This window comes from Phaenicophaeus curvirostris, chromosome 1 (assembly GCF_032191515.1).
Source record: "Phaenicophaeus curvirostris isolate KB17595 chromosome 1, BPBGC_Pcur_1.0, whole genome shotgun sequence".
NCBI lineage: Eukaryota > Metazoa > Chordata > Aves > Cuculiformes > Cuculidae > Phaenicophaeus > Phaenicophaeus curvirostris.
This window is the reverse complement of record NC_091392.1, coordinates 197,206,665-197,223,813: the sequence shown is the minus strand read 5'-3', so window position 1 is coordinate 197,223,813 and position 17,149 is coordinate 197,206,665. Positions and strand designations below refer to the sequence as shown.

The following is a 17,149-nucleotide window of genomic DNA, read 5'->3' as shown; positions in this document are numbered from 1 at the left end:
GGAGGGTGCTGGCCTTTTCTCCCAAGTGACAGGGGACAGGACGAGAGGGAATGGCCTCAAGCTCCGCCAGGCGAGGTTTAGGCTGAACATTAGGAAAAAATTTTTCATGGAAAGGGTCATTGGGCTCTGGAATAGGCTGCCCAGGGAGGTGGTTGAGTCACCTTCTCTGGAGGTGTTTAAGGCACGGGTGGACGAGGTGCTGAGGGGCATGGTTTAGTGTTTGATAGGAATGGTTGGACTCAGTGATCCGGTGGGTCTTTTCCAACCTGGTGATTCGATGAAGTAACTTCAGCCTGCGTTCCTGAGTGTACCTGAGATGTTGTTAAACCTCTTGAACACACCTTTCAGAAAAGTCTAAAACCAAAGCCTCCAGGCCTGGATATGTCTGTTCCATTGCTGTGGGCAGGTAAGAGCTTTGCATAATGTTATGCTTATATAAGAGCCATTTCACCGCAAAGTATTATTAAGTGTAAGTTTGGTTGGCTTTCTCATTTGAGGTTTAAAAACCAAGTCCAAATGCATAAGTGATAGTTTAATATAAGCGTCAGGAGGAAGGAGAATGAAATAGATTCATAACATTCAAACAAGAAAGATAATTTTTCTTCTCTATTGCATATAAATGTGCTATGTTAAGTATATACAAGTATTATACAATTGAGTATGGGTTCTTTTTCCCTTTTGAGCGCTGCGGACTAATTAGCAAAGAGAAAATGTTAGTTTCCAACATTAGTTTGAGGTTTGAAAAAGTAAGGCTTCTGATAATTTCGCCTAATACTTGAAGTTGTCTATTTAAACTGCTTTTGAACTCAGATATCACAGTGTCACAGTAGAAGGTAGGTAGGTAGATTTGTATACCAAAAGACAGACTCTGGAATCACATTAGACAGCAGTTTACCAATTCCAGGAGATTTACAAAAGAGAAAACTAAGTGGATTATAATTTTAAAATGTCATTATTTGGAATTTGAAATTGATGCAGATGAGCTTGTTAGGCCTGTGGCTTTGAGATAAAAGCCTCTCATTGTCAAGAATTCTTTAGCCAAATTTGTATTATCCTTTAAAGGAATTAATAAAGCCCAATGGCACTCTTCTCTTGTCTTAAAGACCAGACTGAATTTGTCAGAAACAGACATTTAATGGGTAACATGACATCATCTAAATCTGCTTTGGGCATCTCTAGACTGGGGTCTATCAATTTCAGTAGTGTTTCAGTGTCATTTTGAGAGGATGCAAAGGCTTGTATCATCAAAATATAAAACATAGGAGTTCTCAGACAATATTTTTGCATTTGGTCATCCAAGGGTAGGTGACTGGATTTGATAACTGTGCAGAAGACCTACTCCTAAATGTATGTGGTAAATGTGGACTTTAAATGTTGTGTCAGCAGAAGGCATGTTATAGCTACTGTGCAAAATCACCTGATTTGGATGTCTTCTGAAGATGGTTGACGTAAGAGAGGAGCAAAAAGATTATGGGCAAATGTGTAGAAACTGAATGTTGTTAGATGTAGCAGATAAAAAATGTTATGTCAGAAACTGTAAATAATTAATCACCTGCCATAGTCAGCTGAATGTTGGTAAAATCTTGGGCAACTTGGTATTACCTCTTTATCAAGTTAAATATTCCTTACCAGTATCCAGTACTTTCTGAGTATGGAGAAAGTTCCTTTAACCTTGGAGAAACATTTGTGCATATTCTGATTTTAATACTTCCTATATTTATGATGAATCTTACTAGCACAAATAGAAGTCTCTTGAGTGTAACTATCTTTCAGGCAGTGTCCCATAGCTGGTGGTGCAACATTCCAATTTTTCCTTAGAAAGCCTAAGATGTGCATTTACACAAATAGGAAAATAAAGGCCTTTAAGTTTACTGCTTTCTCACCGGAAATGTTTCTTACATGATTCGGTGACTTTGGAGAAATGGGAAAAGAGCTAGATCGACAGTGTACTAGGCTATCATGTATTCTGATTTCCCAGCTTGCAACAGGTGGGTTTTGGGGTCTGATACACATGGCTTCAGTGAGACACAAAATCTGATCTTTCTATTTGCGTGTTACACTGTCATAAATGGAAAACTTACCTGTCTTTAAGTATATGTGTGGTAGAGCCAGAGAGACACACATATTTTTAGACTAATTAAATGCATAATTAAGTGGCATAGTTAAATATTTCCAGGTAGAAATATTTTATACAGTTTATTTTGGTTTTTTTTGGTGTCAGATTTTTTCATTCCCCCTAGCCTATCATCTTGCAATCCTTCTGACCTGCTGCTTTTTTGTACTTATAATCATCTCAGGTAAGATTTACTTATCCTTTCTGAATGTCCTGAATGAGTACTTATCTGTAGCGTGTGGAATGAGATAACATTTAAATACAAGAAACGGCGTGACCAGCAAGTCCAGGGAGGTTCTTCTCCCTCTGTACTCGGCACTGGTGAGACCGCACCTCGAATCCTGTGTTCAGTTCTGGGCCCTTCACCACAAGAAGGATGTTGAGGCTCTGGAGCGTGACCAGAGAAGAGCAACGAAGCTGATGAAGGGTCTGAAGAACAAGCCTTATGAGGAGTGGCTGAGAGAGCTGGGGTTGTTTAGCCTAGAGAAGAGGAGTCTGAGGGGAGACCTCATTGCTCTCTACAACTACCTGAAAGGAGGTTGTGGAGAGGAGGGAGCTGGCCTCTTCTCCCAGGTGACAGGGGACAGGACAAGAGGGAATGGCCTCAAGCTCCACCAGGGGAGGTTCAGGCTTGACATCAGAAAAAAAAAAAAATTCACAGAAAGGGTCCTTGGGCACTGGAACAGGCTACCCAGGGAGGTGGTTGAATCACCTTCCCTGAAAGTGTTTAAAAGACAGGTGGATGAGGTGCTGAGGGCATGGTTTAGTGGGTTTAATGGTTGATACGAATGGTTGGACCTGGTGATCCAGTGGGTCCTTTCCAGCGTAGTGATTCTATGATTCTAAGTCTTCATTATATGACAAACCAAAAATGTGCATAACTTTTCCTGGAGAGAGCAGCTAACTAGAATAATTGCTTGTATCAATAGTTTTAGTATTTCTTATCTGTCATTTAATTGTCATCTTAGCTTTATCATCAGTAACAGATTTTTTCACTACTCTCTGAACAGCCTTTTCTTTGATGAAGGTAACATGGCTGTGTGTGTCTGCGTGTGTGTTTGTAACCATAAATAAAACTGAAATTCTAGTTTATCTCCTAAGTATTTTGGCAACATATTTATTTTGTGAACTAAATCTAATGCAGGTCATAGAATAATTTACATTTATTGCATCGAGCATGATGGAGACAACACTTTAAAAAAAAAAGATTTTATTGTGTGGCTCAAAATACTAGCTATTAGTAGACCTATGGTTTAAAAGGGCTTTAAAACTCAGTAATCTTTTTGAAGAGTTCACTCAACCATAGTGTGCGTAAACCAAAAAATTTTTATGAATAAGTGTTCTGGATTTGAAAGAGCCCTTATCATCCACTGTTGAACACTTCTGCAGGCATCGGTAGTGGCTTCCTAATAAACATTCTGGCTTAAAAATCGTATCAGTTTGTCAACAGCAGCAGAAAGAAAGAAATCCTAAAAGAAATAGGAGAGGTGGAAAGGAAAACTGTTATAAGGGTGAAGGCATTTGAAAGATTATAGTAGGAAATGGCCTGTTGTGTATTCTTCAGCTTGTCTTGTATTTGAGTTGTTTGAGTGCTTCATAGAAAAAGTGATGAGCACTGTAGCTGTCAGGTTGCCCTGCTCTCATGCCAAATGGAAGTATGTGAAACTTCTTGTTCTCTAAGAAACCAAATACAATAGTCAGTGTCTTTACTCCCTCCTAATTTGGATGGTTTGATTTTTTTCAGAGTAGCACAATTATTTCTTTCAACGATGGTCATGTTAAAATATCAGATGTAGAACGTGAAGTCCTTTCTATTGCTCGCCATTGTGTGCTGGAGTCCTGTCAGCTTTTAACTGTCTCAGTCCAGGAGCGTGTGTGGCCATTTTCGACGTTCCTTATCTGAGGATAGAGAAGTTGCTGTATTTAGAGTTTTAATACTTTGTAGAATCCTTAATCTTGTTTATTTCCTGTGATACTCATTAATCCTTGGTGGAAAGCATTGCAATTTATTTTTTCACTTCTGTGGTCTTTGGGTTTGCTCAGCCCCATGCAGGGTCTTTTAATATATATATATACTTGGTCCCAGGCCAATTTAGAAGGTAAAGCAACATATGGGTGGATAAAAGTCAAAAGACCTTTTTGTAAAACCTTTCTTTTATATTCATTTGCATTGGAACAGATTAAAGTTCTGAAGTTGTTTGGCTCCTGCCTACAAGGCTGCATATAGGCTTAAGTGACAACTTTGTGATCTTTATAATTTATTTTAAGGTGATTTAAATTTGATGTGGATGTGGTCCTTGGCTGGCATAAAGGACTAAGTGTCATTGCAGCTTTGGGAAGCTTAATTTTTAACTCATGATCCAGAAAGGGTCCAGAATACTTGGTGATGCACTATACCTTTATGTATTATTGCAGTGAAATATGTACTCCAGTAGCAATTATTGTTGTTCCTAACTCATATTTTCTTTTACCACTAATCTTGTAGAAATTTTGAGAGTATGTAAGTTATAGAGGACATGTTAGAGTATAGTATTGTATAGCCTGTAGGCTGCAGTTCCAAATGCAGCATTGCAGGGGAGTAAATCCAAAGAATGTGGCCGCAACTGTCTGAGTAATTAGGGATGTAATTTTCTGTTGGCATGTATGTTTTGCTGTATAAAATACCATGGTAAAGGACAGCAAAGCATATAACACTTCGGTGATTTTGACAAGACAAGTACTTGAAAATATTAGTGACGGAATAAGGTCCTGCTTTTTCAGTTTTCAGTTTGCATTGTAGGAAAGTGTTTTAGATTTCATTCATGAATGAAGTCAGATAAGACGAGATAGTACACAGATTGCATAGCCTGTGTTAAATTTTGGAGCAAGCTAAAGATTAAATTGATGTCATAGTGGCGTGAGAAATAAGCTCTTATGCATAAAAAAGTAAAAGGAAAAAAAAGAACCTTTGGAGAAAATGCCAGGTTCAGATGGCAAGCTAAGTAAGATTTATGTAATTCCTTCAAGTACTGTTAAATCAAGGCCATTGGAATTAGGTAACAGATAGTTGTTTTTTTTTTGTGGATATGAGTAATTCTTTTTCCTGCTGAAACGGATAGGAAGCTGCTTTGCTGTAATCTGAGAAGATTGGTTTTTGGAGTGATTGGAATCACTCAGCAAATTTCAGAAGGTAGTGTTCTGTAAAGAGAACTTGGCTGCTGGATTTATTTATTCTGTATAACATTTCCTATAAAAACTGATGTACAGTCACCAGTTGGCTTGCAACTTTCTTTGGGTAATAGTAGCCACCCTTTTGATGACAGTCATGAGGATTGTTAAGGAAAATGAGATTATTTATTTCACTTGTTGAAAAATAGTGGTGTTCTGTATCTTCCTCAAGAGAGGGAACTTTGAAAGTGTATCTAAAAGTGATGGAATAAAAGCTTGTTTTTCAAAATATTGCTTAACTTTTTCTATACAGTGAAAGAGGAGATGGACACAGACAGGCGAGGAAAACAGCAATGTAATATTGTTATGATTGTTATTTTACCTGGGGAAATCATACCCTTTCTGCAGACAGTTCCCCAGCGCACTATAGGTTTGTAGCTCCACCTTTCAGTGGCTTCATTGGTACCTCCTGCATACAAGAAGGAATGGGCCAAGCCTGAGCTGCGTGAGGGTTCATTTTTCTGTCTTTGTGGCTTATGTGGTAGAATTTATGTTTACATACGTTGAATACCTTTGATGAAAGTGAAGCTACTTTGCATGATAAATAATGGTAGATTAGTGAGGTTATTTCACAGATTCTGTTGTGCTTATCTGCCAGTACATTATGGGTACTTCTGAGTTTATTTGGTGGATGAAAGCCAGATGATTTGTGCTTGTTTTGTAAGTTAAGAAACCAAAGGTTGATGGTTATGAGAGGAATCTAGTATTACGTTTCAGAGAAGATAATAGGAGTGACATGTGCTGAAGTCTCAAAACCAATAGGAGGATCTCTTTAAAGCAGGTGTTGGAGAAAAATATGGAGAATTTATTCAATTGACAACAGAGAAAAATGATGAAAAATGAGAAATTATGAAAAGCATCACTTTTGTTTATAGTATCTGATTTTATAGCTGTTTAGGGCTGTGAAAGCGGCCAACTGGGAACTGGGGAGAAGGAGCATGAAGGAAGCAGAGTGTGGAAAAGTTCCATTAAATTAAAAGTTTAAAAAAAAGTCTTCAAAACTCTGAAGCTATAGTCATCTCACAGATCTTGGGCTTCTTTTGCCTCCAGCATTCTGCCCCTGGTGACCTTGCTTGGGAGGGAGGATTATTCCTCAAACTTTTCCCTGACCATATTACCACCCATCACTAGGTTGTGCAGTGGTTATATATGTGGTCCTAGGTTATAGGTCTGAGGACTGTGGGAAGTACTGGACTAGATTAATGCTACTGCCAGTTATAGCAGAAGTGATTGTTTGAATAAGTGTGGAGCAACTTTGAAACCTTAGTGTGAGATGCTGAAGTGATGCAACATCCCTTTTGAGAGAAGATACTATGATGCAAGTATTGGACAGAGAGAGAATCAGAGATGTGGAGCTTTTTTTCTTTCAAAGTAATTCAATCATCTAGCTAGGGTGTTGAGCTTTTTAAGAAAATAATTTGAAAGAATTGAAGAGTGAAATTACTTTCTGGCTTCAGAAAAGAAGACAAGAAAGTGTGTTTAGCTTCAGTGTTCCAAGAAGGAAGCACAAAACCAAAGCTAAAAAGCATTTGTGAGAAGAACCTTATCTCTTTTGTGTTCAGTTCAAATGTTAGGTTTTCTGAAGTCATTGCAACAAGGACTGTACAGGGACTGGAAAGACATATAGAATGAAAATCTATGCAAGTGCTGCCCAACACTACTGTAGTGTCAGAACAAGGACTGGCTCGTGTCATACCTCCCGTTGGCCTCTGTCTCTTTATGAACACTTCATGGATCTTTTGGGTTGTGATGGAATTTAACAGCAGGAAATTTGTGTCTCTATGAGTAATTGGTTGTTAGTTGGCTTCATATTAATTCTGTGAGGTATAGAACTTTTCAACTTGTCTGCAGTAGGTGATACTGTATAAAACGTGCCTCAAGTTCTTGGCATACTTTCTTTGAGAATCAGTTCTGCCAGGAGAAGCATCTCCTGCAGTGACAACGACTGACTCAAGATCCCTACTGCTGCTCAGAGAGAGTGCCTAAAGCTGGAAAGTGGCTGGATTGCCACTGTGGATGGGAAGGGGCACTCTCAACTGGACTGAATGATGCAGGAAAGGCTTCATTGGCTTCTTCATGGGTTCATTCTGGAGGCGACTCTAGTCCTGATGCTAACTCAAGGATAAGCATGGAGAAATTAGCATTTTTAAATATAATTTATCATGGCTTCAAAGACCAACACTGAATAAAAGCATGCAAAACTATTGGTTAGTAACTCGGAAGCATTCCCCACTTAAATTGACGGAGTTACTTGTTAGCTTGGAGTGTGGTGTGCGCTTCAACATCTAAGTATGTTAGTGTGACTTTGGCTGTTACCGTCCTGTCTTTCTTTTTGCATATTATTTCCTTAAATTCAGTGTAACTGGAGGTCATAATGTTGAAGTGAGGTTGATAATGTGGGAACACTCGTTTAGATGTGGTGTATTTCATTTTGACCTACTCTAGTGTGCGTGAATTGACAACATTGAGTTTAATGAGTAAACTTGATTTAATGGATAGTTAAAAAGCAAGTGTTATTATGCTTAAGAGCATTGTCTTATAACGTTTTTAAATTGCTTTTTTATTTTTTTAAATGAAATCTTTGTTTTCTTGGAGAAATGTAGGTCTTTGACTGGGTTTAAATGCAGAAGACAAAATACCTACAGTTCAGGTAGAAAGTCTAAAAAACATTTTATTTAAATGCTTCATCTGGACTCAAGCACATTGAACATAGTATGTGTCACTCGTACTTTGTTTTCCTTTATGAATTGTGTTTCAGATAGGCAATTGTATGATAATCTTGTCTGTCTGTAAAAAGAAGTATATTAAAATGCGAACAGATTAGAAAAAAAGATACAAACAGCTGTTGAGAAGAGAAGTTACAGGTTGCCTGTGAGGAACTGTAAATGATACTTGCTCTTTATTCTATTGATTTCACATTACTTTGATTCACATATTGATGTCTAGATTGAATTTCTCATAATAATCACATTTTCAATTTCACTTATGGCTTATGAGAAATCGTAGCATCTTGCTGCAGGTAAAAATGTGCTTCCACAGAAAAATGAAGTTGGAAAGTACTTCTGGAGCTGATCAAGTCCAAACTGCTGCTCAAAAAAAGGTCTGCCTTCAGTTGGATTAGTTTCCTCAGAACCCTATCCAGCTAAACTATGAAAGTATGAATGAATGGAGGCTCTACAGTCTCTCTTGGTAGCGTGGGCCAGCAATTAGCGTTTTGCTTTATAAAATTTTTCTTATGTCCAACTCAAAATTCTCCTTATTGCAATTAGTAGTTGTTGCTTCTCATTTTTTGACAATGCCTTTCTTAGGAATTGGCTCGGTCCTCTCTGCCAGCATTCTCTTCAAAGAGATTCCCTGCCATAAGCTTTTCTTCAGTTTGAATTAACTCAGCTCTCAGCCTCTCGTGTGTTCCAGCCTGCTAGCCACCTTGAGACCTCCTTCAGCTGGATGTAGGGACATTGAGAAATATGGGCAACCCCATATTTCAATGTCTGTCTGGTACTGGGTGATGAAAACTGGAAGTGGTATCCAGATACAGTTTCTCAAGTGCCACAGAGAGGAAGAATCACTTTCTTTAACCTGCTGTCTGTTCCTTTACTGGTATATCCCATGTGTGCATACATCCTGCGTAAATGTGGACTGCTAACTCATGTTTAACTTCTTCTCAATCAGAATGCCCAGGTCTCTTTCTGCAGAACTACTTCCTAGCATGACAGTCTTCAGCTTCTGCTTCTGCCTGGCATTAGTCTGTCTAGTGTTAATGACTTTGCATTTGTCGGGCTTCATGAGTTTTCTCTTTTCCCGGTCTTCCAGCTTGTTGAGGTCCCTCTGAACTGAGGCTCTACTGTCCTTTGTATCAACTATATTACCAACTTAATGTTATCTACCAACATGTGAAGGGTTTGTTCTGTCCCTTAATCCAGGTCATTAATAAGGATATTTATTAATCAGCATCACCCTTACTAGCAACCCTGCAGAAACAGTGTAAGTAACTGGTCTTCAATTGAACTCAGTACCCTTTATGCTTCTTGATTCCAGACTGTTTTTCCCCCAGTTTGTAATCCTGCCATCCATTCCGTATGTCTCTAATTGGGTTACAAAGAATGCTGTGGGATGTTACATAGGTAGCCTTGCTCAGTTGAAGTAAATTACATCCACTGCTTTCACCTTGTCCCTAGAGCCAATCATTTCATTAGAAAGGGCCGCAAGATTGGCTGAGTATTGTTTGTCCTTGATAAATCCATGCTTTGTGCAGATGAGGCGACCGTTGCCCTCAGTCATTCCCTGAGGAAGGAGCACCTCATGTTCCCTGTAGCCTTAGATCCAGCTGCTGTCTTCTCTTAGGAGTTTGTCTTGGTCCAGTTCCTTGACATGCCAGGGGTGGCTGCTCAAGCTGGTGCAGGGGACATTTCCCTGCAGCAAGTCACTACCTCTGTTATTCAGATCCAGCAGTCTTGCAGAGTCTTGAGCAGTATCTGCAGGCTTCCTGTGCACCCCTTGCCTCAGCTATGGCTGTGCCAACTGTCTTGGTCCTGGTTGCTCCCTAGGAATGAAATCAGAGTCCCTTTACTGCCTTACAGCATTTCCTGCTCAGCAGGCAGGAACTGTCTTTTTGATCCCAACTACTCCTCATTTGTGAGTGCCACTTGCTGCTGCAGGCATCTTCCTCCTGCTCTGCAATCTGGAGAGGCAATGGAAGCCGTTTTGAATTTGATACAAAACACTGTAGATGTGTAAAATGTCATTACTAATAATAGCTATTTATTAAAATCATATCAATATATATTTTCTTTTAATGTTTTTTCTTCCAGAATGGCTCTAGCTGATATTTGTCACACATATATAACATTTTGCTGTTTCAGTTGAAGATGAAGCCAAAAAGTAGGAAATTTCTTTCTCTTCTGCATTTTTATGAGTGGCCTGCTGGGCATTGTCTGAGAGAAGGCATCATCATGAGCAGTCCCTTAGTCTTTGGCTTGAGCTCCCTCTGTGAAACCATTGTAAATTTTTTTTCCCCTGTTAATAGTCCCCTACAGATTGTTTATGCAGTTTCACAAGAGCGGGCAGTCTCCAGGATCCCTTTATTGATAAGAGTCAATAATGAGAAGATTCTTTTTATGGGTGGCATGTTTGTCTGAGTTCACTGCCCTGCTTCTGCCAGGAGTGTACAAAATGAATGCCAAAAGCTCTGGAAATCAAATCTCTGGTTCAGTGAACTTTTTAAGAGACTCGCGATATCTTGGTATAAGATCTTAGTGTAACAATTTATGCTTATTAATATTCCCATAAGCTGTAGAACATGACAGAATTTCTGCAAAAAGTATTCCAGTTATCATCACCAGGGAATTAACAGATACACACGGAATGAGCATTTTTATTACTGGTCCTGGTCCAAATGCTGTCTGTTTATAGGGAGTCAAGAATGGGACAACTCAGATGAGGGGAAAAATTGCCTAGATTTTTGTTGTTCAAAGCTCTCCATAAAGATGTATGTTGAAACAATCTAATTGCAGCTTGGGACTAGAGATTCTGCAGTGCTGTCTATCCTACCTGACTTTTAATGTTTTTTTTCCTCTTTTGTGTTTTGATGTGAAATACAGTACCTGTCAAGTCATCTTTTTATATGGACACAGAAGCTTGTTTAATTTAGAGGAGTGAACGTATTTTATCTGTGTGGCAGTAATGTAATGCTTACAGCTACATGTCTCCTTTTGTATTATTTTCTGCTGCTCAGTGATTTAAGTTTTAAAACTCTTCCTGGTTTAATTTTTCCATTTGCCACCAGACAGTGCAAGCTCAGAAAAGCATCAGGAAAAATTTTTTCACAGAAAGGGTCATTGGGCACTGAAACAGGCTGCCCAGGGAGGTGGTTAAGTCACCATTCCTGGAGGCGTTTTTAAAACACAAGTGGATGAGGTGCTGAAGGGTGTGGTTTAGTGTTTGATAGGAATGGTTGGACACGATGATCCTGTGGGTCTTTTCCAACCTAGTGATTCTGTGATTCTGAGCCTTTGGCAGCTTGGTCTGGTGGGAGGTGTCGCTGCCCACAGCAGGGGGCTGGAGCTATGTGATTTTTTTTTTAATTGCTTGTTACTCAAATATAACCTGCGTGTCTACTGAAAGATAAGCTGAACTGTGGTCTTTATTCCACTGACTGTATTGCAGAAGCTTAGACATTTTACATATGTGTAGGCATACAAAATCAGGAGTCTTAATCCTGAACTATATCCCATATTAAATATCTGAGATGAGTGTACAGTTTCTTCTGAAAGTGGCTAAAAACTTAAGTTGGAACTTACTTAGTGTATCTTTCTATACACTACATGTACATGTAAAAGACAATCTCTCCAGCAAAGTGCATGCAGTAATGACTGTAATGTCTGTATCTTCACTTTGAAGTGATGGGAACACCAGCAAGTTCCCTTGGCCATAATTCAAGTTCAAAGCACCTGCACTGCATTTAGGAAAAGTGGTGCTTAGTGTGCCTGGCTCTGTCTCTGTCTCTGTCAGCCAAATGAAAGCGTGCAAGTCTGTGTTCTGGTAGTCATGGACTCAAACTTCTCTTCACTTGGGGAGAGATGAAGCTGACTGCTGATCATGAGCTTGTGTGTCAACCGCATGCATGGTGGGTTTGTCTGTGATGGAGGCTGACAATGCAGACATACCTAACGAAGACACTTGGATTCTGAACAACTTGGTACAAAATAATTCATGTTACTTGTATTGCCTGTATATTTTCATGTGGGCACCATGAGTTTCTCTTGTCATTTTTTCTGACCTATAGATACTGCTTTATATTTCCACATTGATGCTCTTTTCCAACCAAGACAGAGGCTTTTTAGTAACTGAATGTTTCTACTGGGTGCATAAAACACTGTGTTCTTCCAGGCTGCAAAACGTTATTGTCAAGTAATCCTGTGTATTAAAAAAATAATCTAAAGTTTTGAAACTGGCTTTGAAAGGGGGGAGAAAAGTAATGTTACTGCGAGGACATAAAACGTAATTGGTTCTTTCTCTATTTCTAGGTACTCCCATTGGAAAACAGAATGAAGGACACCACACGTTTCCCACAAGCGCTGAACATTGGCATGGGAATAGTTATGACCTTGTATATCTCACTAGCCACTCTAGGGTATCTGCGCTTTGGGGATGAAATCAAAGGTAGCATAACTTTGAACCTGCCACAGGATATTTGGTAAGTGCGTATGTGACCTAAAGCCAGTAACCTAGAAAGGAAAAAGGTTGCAAAGGTTGTTCCATGCTTCAGCACTGTCATGCTTATGACTAATAGGTGCTCAAACTCTTTCAAAAGTATAGTAGATATAGATGCCTTCTGCAGTTGAGCTATGATCCTAGCCAGCAATTTCTTGCATGTTAAAAGGAGTTATATATGGAAACAGATCAATGATCTTTCAGAAGCTAGTTCCAGGTGTACTGAAAGAAGAAATAAGTGGTTTGCAACCAACTGTATTGCAGTTCTGAAACCAGCTAGTTTTACCTTGGATGTCTTGGTAATATAGTGGCCTTTTTAGTGGAATCACTGAGTTTAGCAAGTAAACAACTGGTATGGAAGACATCAAAGATGAGTAGATTTGTAGTTCAGATGCAAGTCCATGGATAATGTGTCATAATGGCTTCCAATCAGGAAAGTGAAGCTTATACTTGCCAGTGTCTCAGGGGTATTATAACTTTGCTTTAGATTTTTTTTTAGTGATATGAATGATCCATATGTCATATGCTGAAGAAGCGCTGAAGGCTGTTTCAACTGGTGCATTGTTAGTTCTGTAGTTATCATTGGATGGATATATACTGTAACTATATATTTAAATATAACAGTTTTTTAGTGCTTTTATATTTGTTTGGCCTAAAATTAGGTGTATGAGAAGTGCACAAGTGAAAATCTGAGAAGTATTTTAATGTTTTCATTCTGATATAATATCTTATGCGTTATATGCTTACATGCTGTTTCGTGTCTGTTGTGGCAGCATATAGCAGTCGTGAAATGTTATATAAAACAAAAACTGCTTTGCTGAACTGAGTACTGACTCTTTTTTTAATTTTTGAAAAAGAGCAGAACACATTTAAAGAGTGTCCTTAATTTTGAAGTGTTGCTTTTTCACTCTCTTTTCGGCTGTTGTTCCTTTGAGTCAGTATGAGCCATGCCTTTTTAATGTTCTTCAAAAGTTTTGTTTAATTGCCTGACTGATTTCAAAGATAAATACGTGAAATGATTCTAAAATGTTTTTTAGTTGCTGGAATTTTCATGTATCTGTTGTTGCTTTTTTTTTGCTTGCTTTTGTACTGATATAAAAACTGAGATTTGGGCCTCAATTTCTTGCCTGCTTTGTGATTTTTACTTTTTCTGTTTGTCTAGTTTTTTGAGGCATATTACTCATAGTATATGTTTAATTATGTCCCTTCATTGGACATACATTAAAAAACTAGAAGTCTTCAAACATTTACTGCATCCATTTTGTCTGTACAATGCATCTGAAAGGGGAAATACTCCTATTGTAACCTTACATGGTATTTCTCACTGTTGATATGGTTAGTGAAATGGTTGTTTTAAATGGTAGATCTGGGTTTATTTGTGCCTTAAAGGAAGTGCTCTTAGAGGAGGAGGGAGAGGAAAGTGGAATATAAGGTAAAGTTGCTCACTCTGTTGCTTTTTATTGACCTCATGCAAGCAACAGGATGAACTTTATTCTGCTTTGTTCTGCAGTCCTGCTGTCTAACTAGGCTGTTCAGATAAGAGTTTTCAAATAGCTCTTGGCTACAGTGCAGATGTGATGATGATATTTATCCTGGTGCCTTTACAGACCTTAATGCAAAGAAAGAGACGATAAAAGAGAGAAAAACTGGGCCTCTGTGAAGTGGAGAATTGGCATTATAAGTTTAATAACCTCTGAGTTGCTCAGGGCATATATGTAGAAATAACAAAGTCATCTGTTTTCTTCTTACCCTGGATACTACTCTAGAGCACCAAATAAATTAGGAGGAAAGGTGGCTCAGTGGTATGCCTCTAGGTTGTGATGTACAATGCTATTGCTGTGCAGTACTGTGGATCTACTTGATACAGTACTGATGAGAAAATGTGTGCAATTAACTGTGCTAGCAAAGCAAATTTCCACTGAACTATATGACAACATTTTGTTATTCAGTCCTCTCATAAAAAGCCAGTAAGTGGCTGGATTGAACAAGAGAAACGAAAGGAGCAGATTAGATTTTACAAGAAATCAGTCGTGCGAAAGAGCATGGAGTGTAGCTAAGCAGTGACACTTGGCTTATGTGTTTAATTCCAGCTGGACAATCCCTGTCTTAAAAATAAGCCTTTCCCAGTAAATTAAATTAAAATTCTGCTGCTTTCTGAGTTTTATTTGATATTCTTGCAGATGAGTTGACTGGAAGGCATACACAGACCCTAGACCAGTTGAGTCCTTAAATTTAATTTAAATAGAGGGCTGCTTATGTTCTTAGAAATGTTCTACTAGATTGAAGCTTTTGCAGAAGAGACTTGTTTCAGTTCTAGTTTAGGTTGTGTTTTGGACTACAAATTATCACTCAGCATAATATATTAATCAGCATATGTTGAAAATGTCCAAGTGGAGGGTGGCGACGAGTGGCGTTCCTCAGGGGCTTCGTGTTGGTGCCATTGTTGTTCAACATCTTTGTTGGAGACGTGGTCAGTGGGATTGACCAACAACACCAAGCTGTGTGGTGCAGTCAACATGCTGGAGGGAAGGGTTGCCATCCAGAGGGACCTTGACAGGCTTAAGAGGTGGACCTGTGTGAGCCTCATGAAGTTCAACAAGGCTGAGTGCAAGGTCCTGCACCCTTCCTGTTATGGGCAGAGACGTGTTCCACTAGATCAGGTTGCTTGAAGCCTCATCCAATCTAGACTTGAACACCTCCAGGGATGGGGCATCCGCAGTTTCTCTGGGCAACTTGTGTCAGAGCCTCACCACCTTCGACAGAGAAAATTTCTTCTTAATATCCAACTTAAATCTACCCTCTTTCAGGACAATAAAAAAAGCTGATTTTTTATATATTCTTTTCTTTTTTGTGTTAGGAGTCTTTCAGTATCATAAAAATGGGAAACTTGATGAACTGGCTTGCAGTTGTGAGATAAGAAGCATGTAAGACTAGTGCCATGTTGTGCCATTTGGCCACAGGATGAGGGTCCAAAAGCAGTCTTGGCTGGATTTTGTTTACCAATACAGATACAGGCTATGATACTCAAAGGGAGGTCCCTACCAGGCTGTGGGAGATACAGAGACAAAGGTCCAATTTGTTCTCTTCCTACTCTTGTTCTCTTCTCATAAAAAGCTGGAGATACAGGAGAACCTTTGTACAGGTCATGAAGGGGAAAAACAATAATGCTGCAACCAGATAACAATGGATTTCACTTCCTTAAGATAAATGAGATGAGAACATGAGCATGATATTTAAAAAACCTTAACTATCTTGGAGAAATAAAGGAGATACTTGTTATCTAAAATTTGGCAAGACAGTGCCACTATATGGATTTTTTTCCAACATATGTAAGGAGGCTGGATGCATGGGTCCATACAAAATTTTAATGGCTGCCAACCCACTCAGGCATCCTTTAAAAGTTTTTTTTCTCATTTTTTACCTGAGCCTCACAGCTGCTTCTGTTATATTTCTTACTGAGATGGAGTTTATGTGAGGGTACATGTGACCTTTTTTCTGTTGTGTTTTTTTTTCCCTTTGCCTTTAACATGACCCTTTTTTCCCTGATAAATACTAATAATGTTTTTATTTACTCACAAAATAGAGTTTTCTGGTCCTGCAGATCTGAAAAAAATTACAAAAAAAAGAAAACTGGATGAAGTTAGTTAGTATTTTGAAGTAGTAATGAGTACTTTGAACCCATTTGAGCAGAAAGAGGTTTAATGTAGCTGAGTTTTATATATTCTAAAGAAACTGCCTACTATGTTATATTTTCTGAACATTTTTATTTATAGTTTGATGTCGTGCAAGGTGGAATAACATCAGAATGGAAAGAGATTAATGATAATAGAAATTCTCCTGTCATCTTAAAATGTAGCTTATGCCTTTTACCAATCTGTGGAGATAATTTTGCATAAAAATGTAACTGACTTTTTCAAGTGGTGTAGGGGAGCAGATTGTCTTTGTCTGGCACAGAATTTTAAACCATCCTTAAGTAACTTTTCAACAAAATACAGTCGCTTACAAGAAAAATGTACATATCTGGAACCCTAAAATGTTTGCCTATTTACAGCAGATCTTGTCCTGTATGTTGAGGAAGATCTTCCTGCATCAGAAAGAACTCTCTTCAACATGTGCATGCTTTTTTTTTCTAGTTACTTTTTCTTAGTAACGTATCCTGCCAGTCAGACACTGGCATAAGATTGACACAATGTGGGCCTGTAGAAGTTGCTACTCCTTTGTGTTGCTATAAACCGTATGAAATACTATGATATGGTACAGTAATTTAATGGTGTTTTGCAACTAGTGATTTTAAGGAGGAGAGTGTGGACAGCAAGCAGAGTTGGTTACAGATATTTTCTAGGCTTAGAAGGTGCTTCTCCCAGTTTTAATAAATAAAATTTCCTGAGGTGCCCTCTTCCCAGTGTGAAGAGTCTTTTTAGGAACACTTTGTGCATATGCAGAAATGTGAAGGATATTGTCTTTGGTCTTCTAAAATGTCCCATGTTTACTGACACTGTGAAAGGTTTATCAATGTACAGATTAGATTCCTTGTGAATTTGGAATTATTTTTTTTACCAAATAACGGTCTACTGTGTAAACTGTTCTTTCTTTAAGATTATTCATTTAGATCTGTAT

General features: G+C 38.5%; 1 protein-coding gene across 3 annotated transcripts in view; it reads left to right on the top strand.

The window, feature by feature from the left end:
- The window catches only part of SLC36A4 (solute carrier family 36 member 4), a 108,806-nt gene that overhangs the window by 33,092 nt on the left and 58,565 nt on the right, over nt 1–17,149 (top strand). For all 3 annotated transcript variants that reach the window (XR_011339717.1, XM_069883411.1, XM_069883409.1), the window contains exon 9: nt 12,346–12,515. Coding sequence is in view for 2 of the 3 variants with exons in the window: in XM_069883411.1 (XP_069739512.1) it covers nt 12,346–12,515 (170 nt within the window). In the remaining variant the exon portion in view is untranslated. The remainder of the gene's footprint in view (nt 1–12,345; nt 12,516–17,149) is intronic.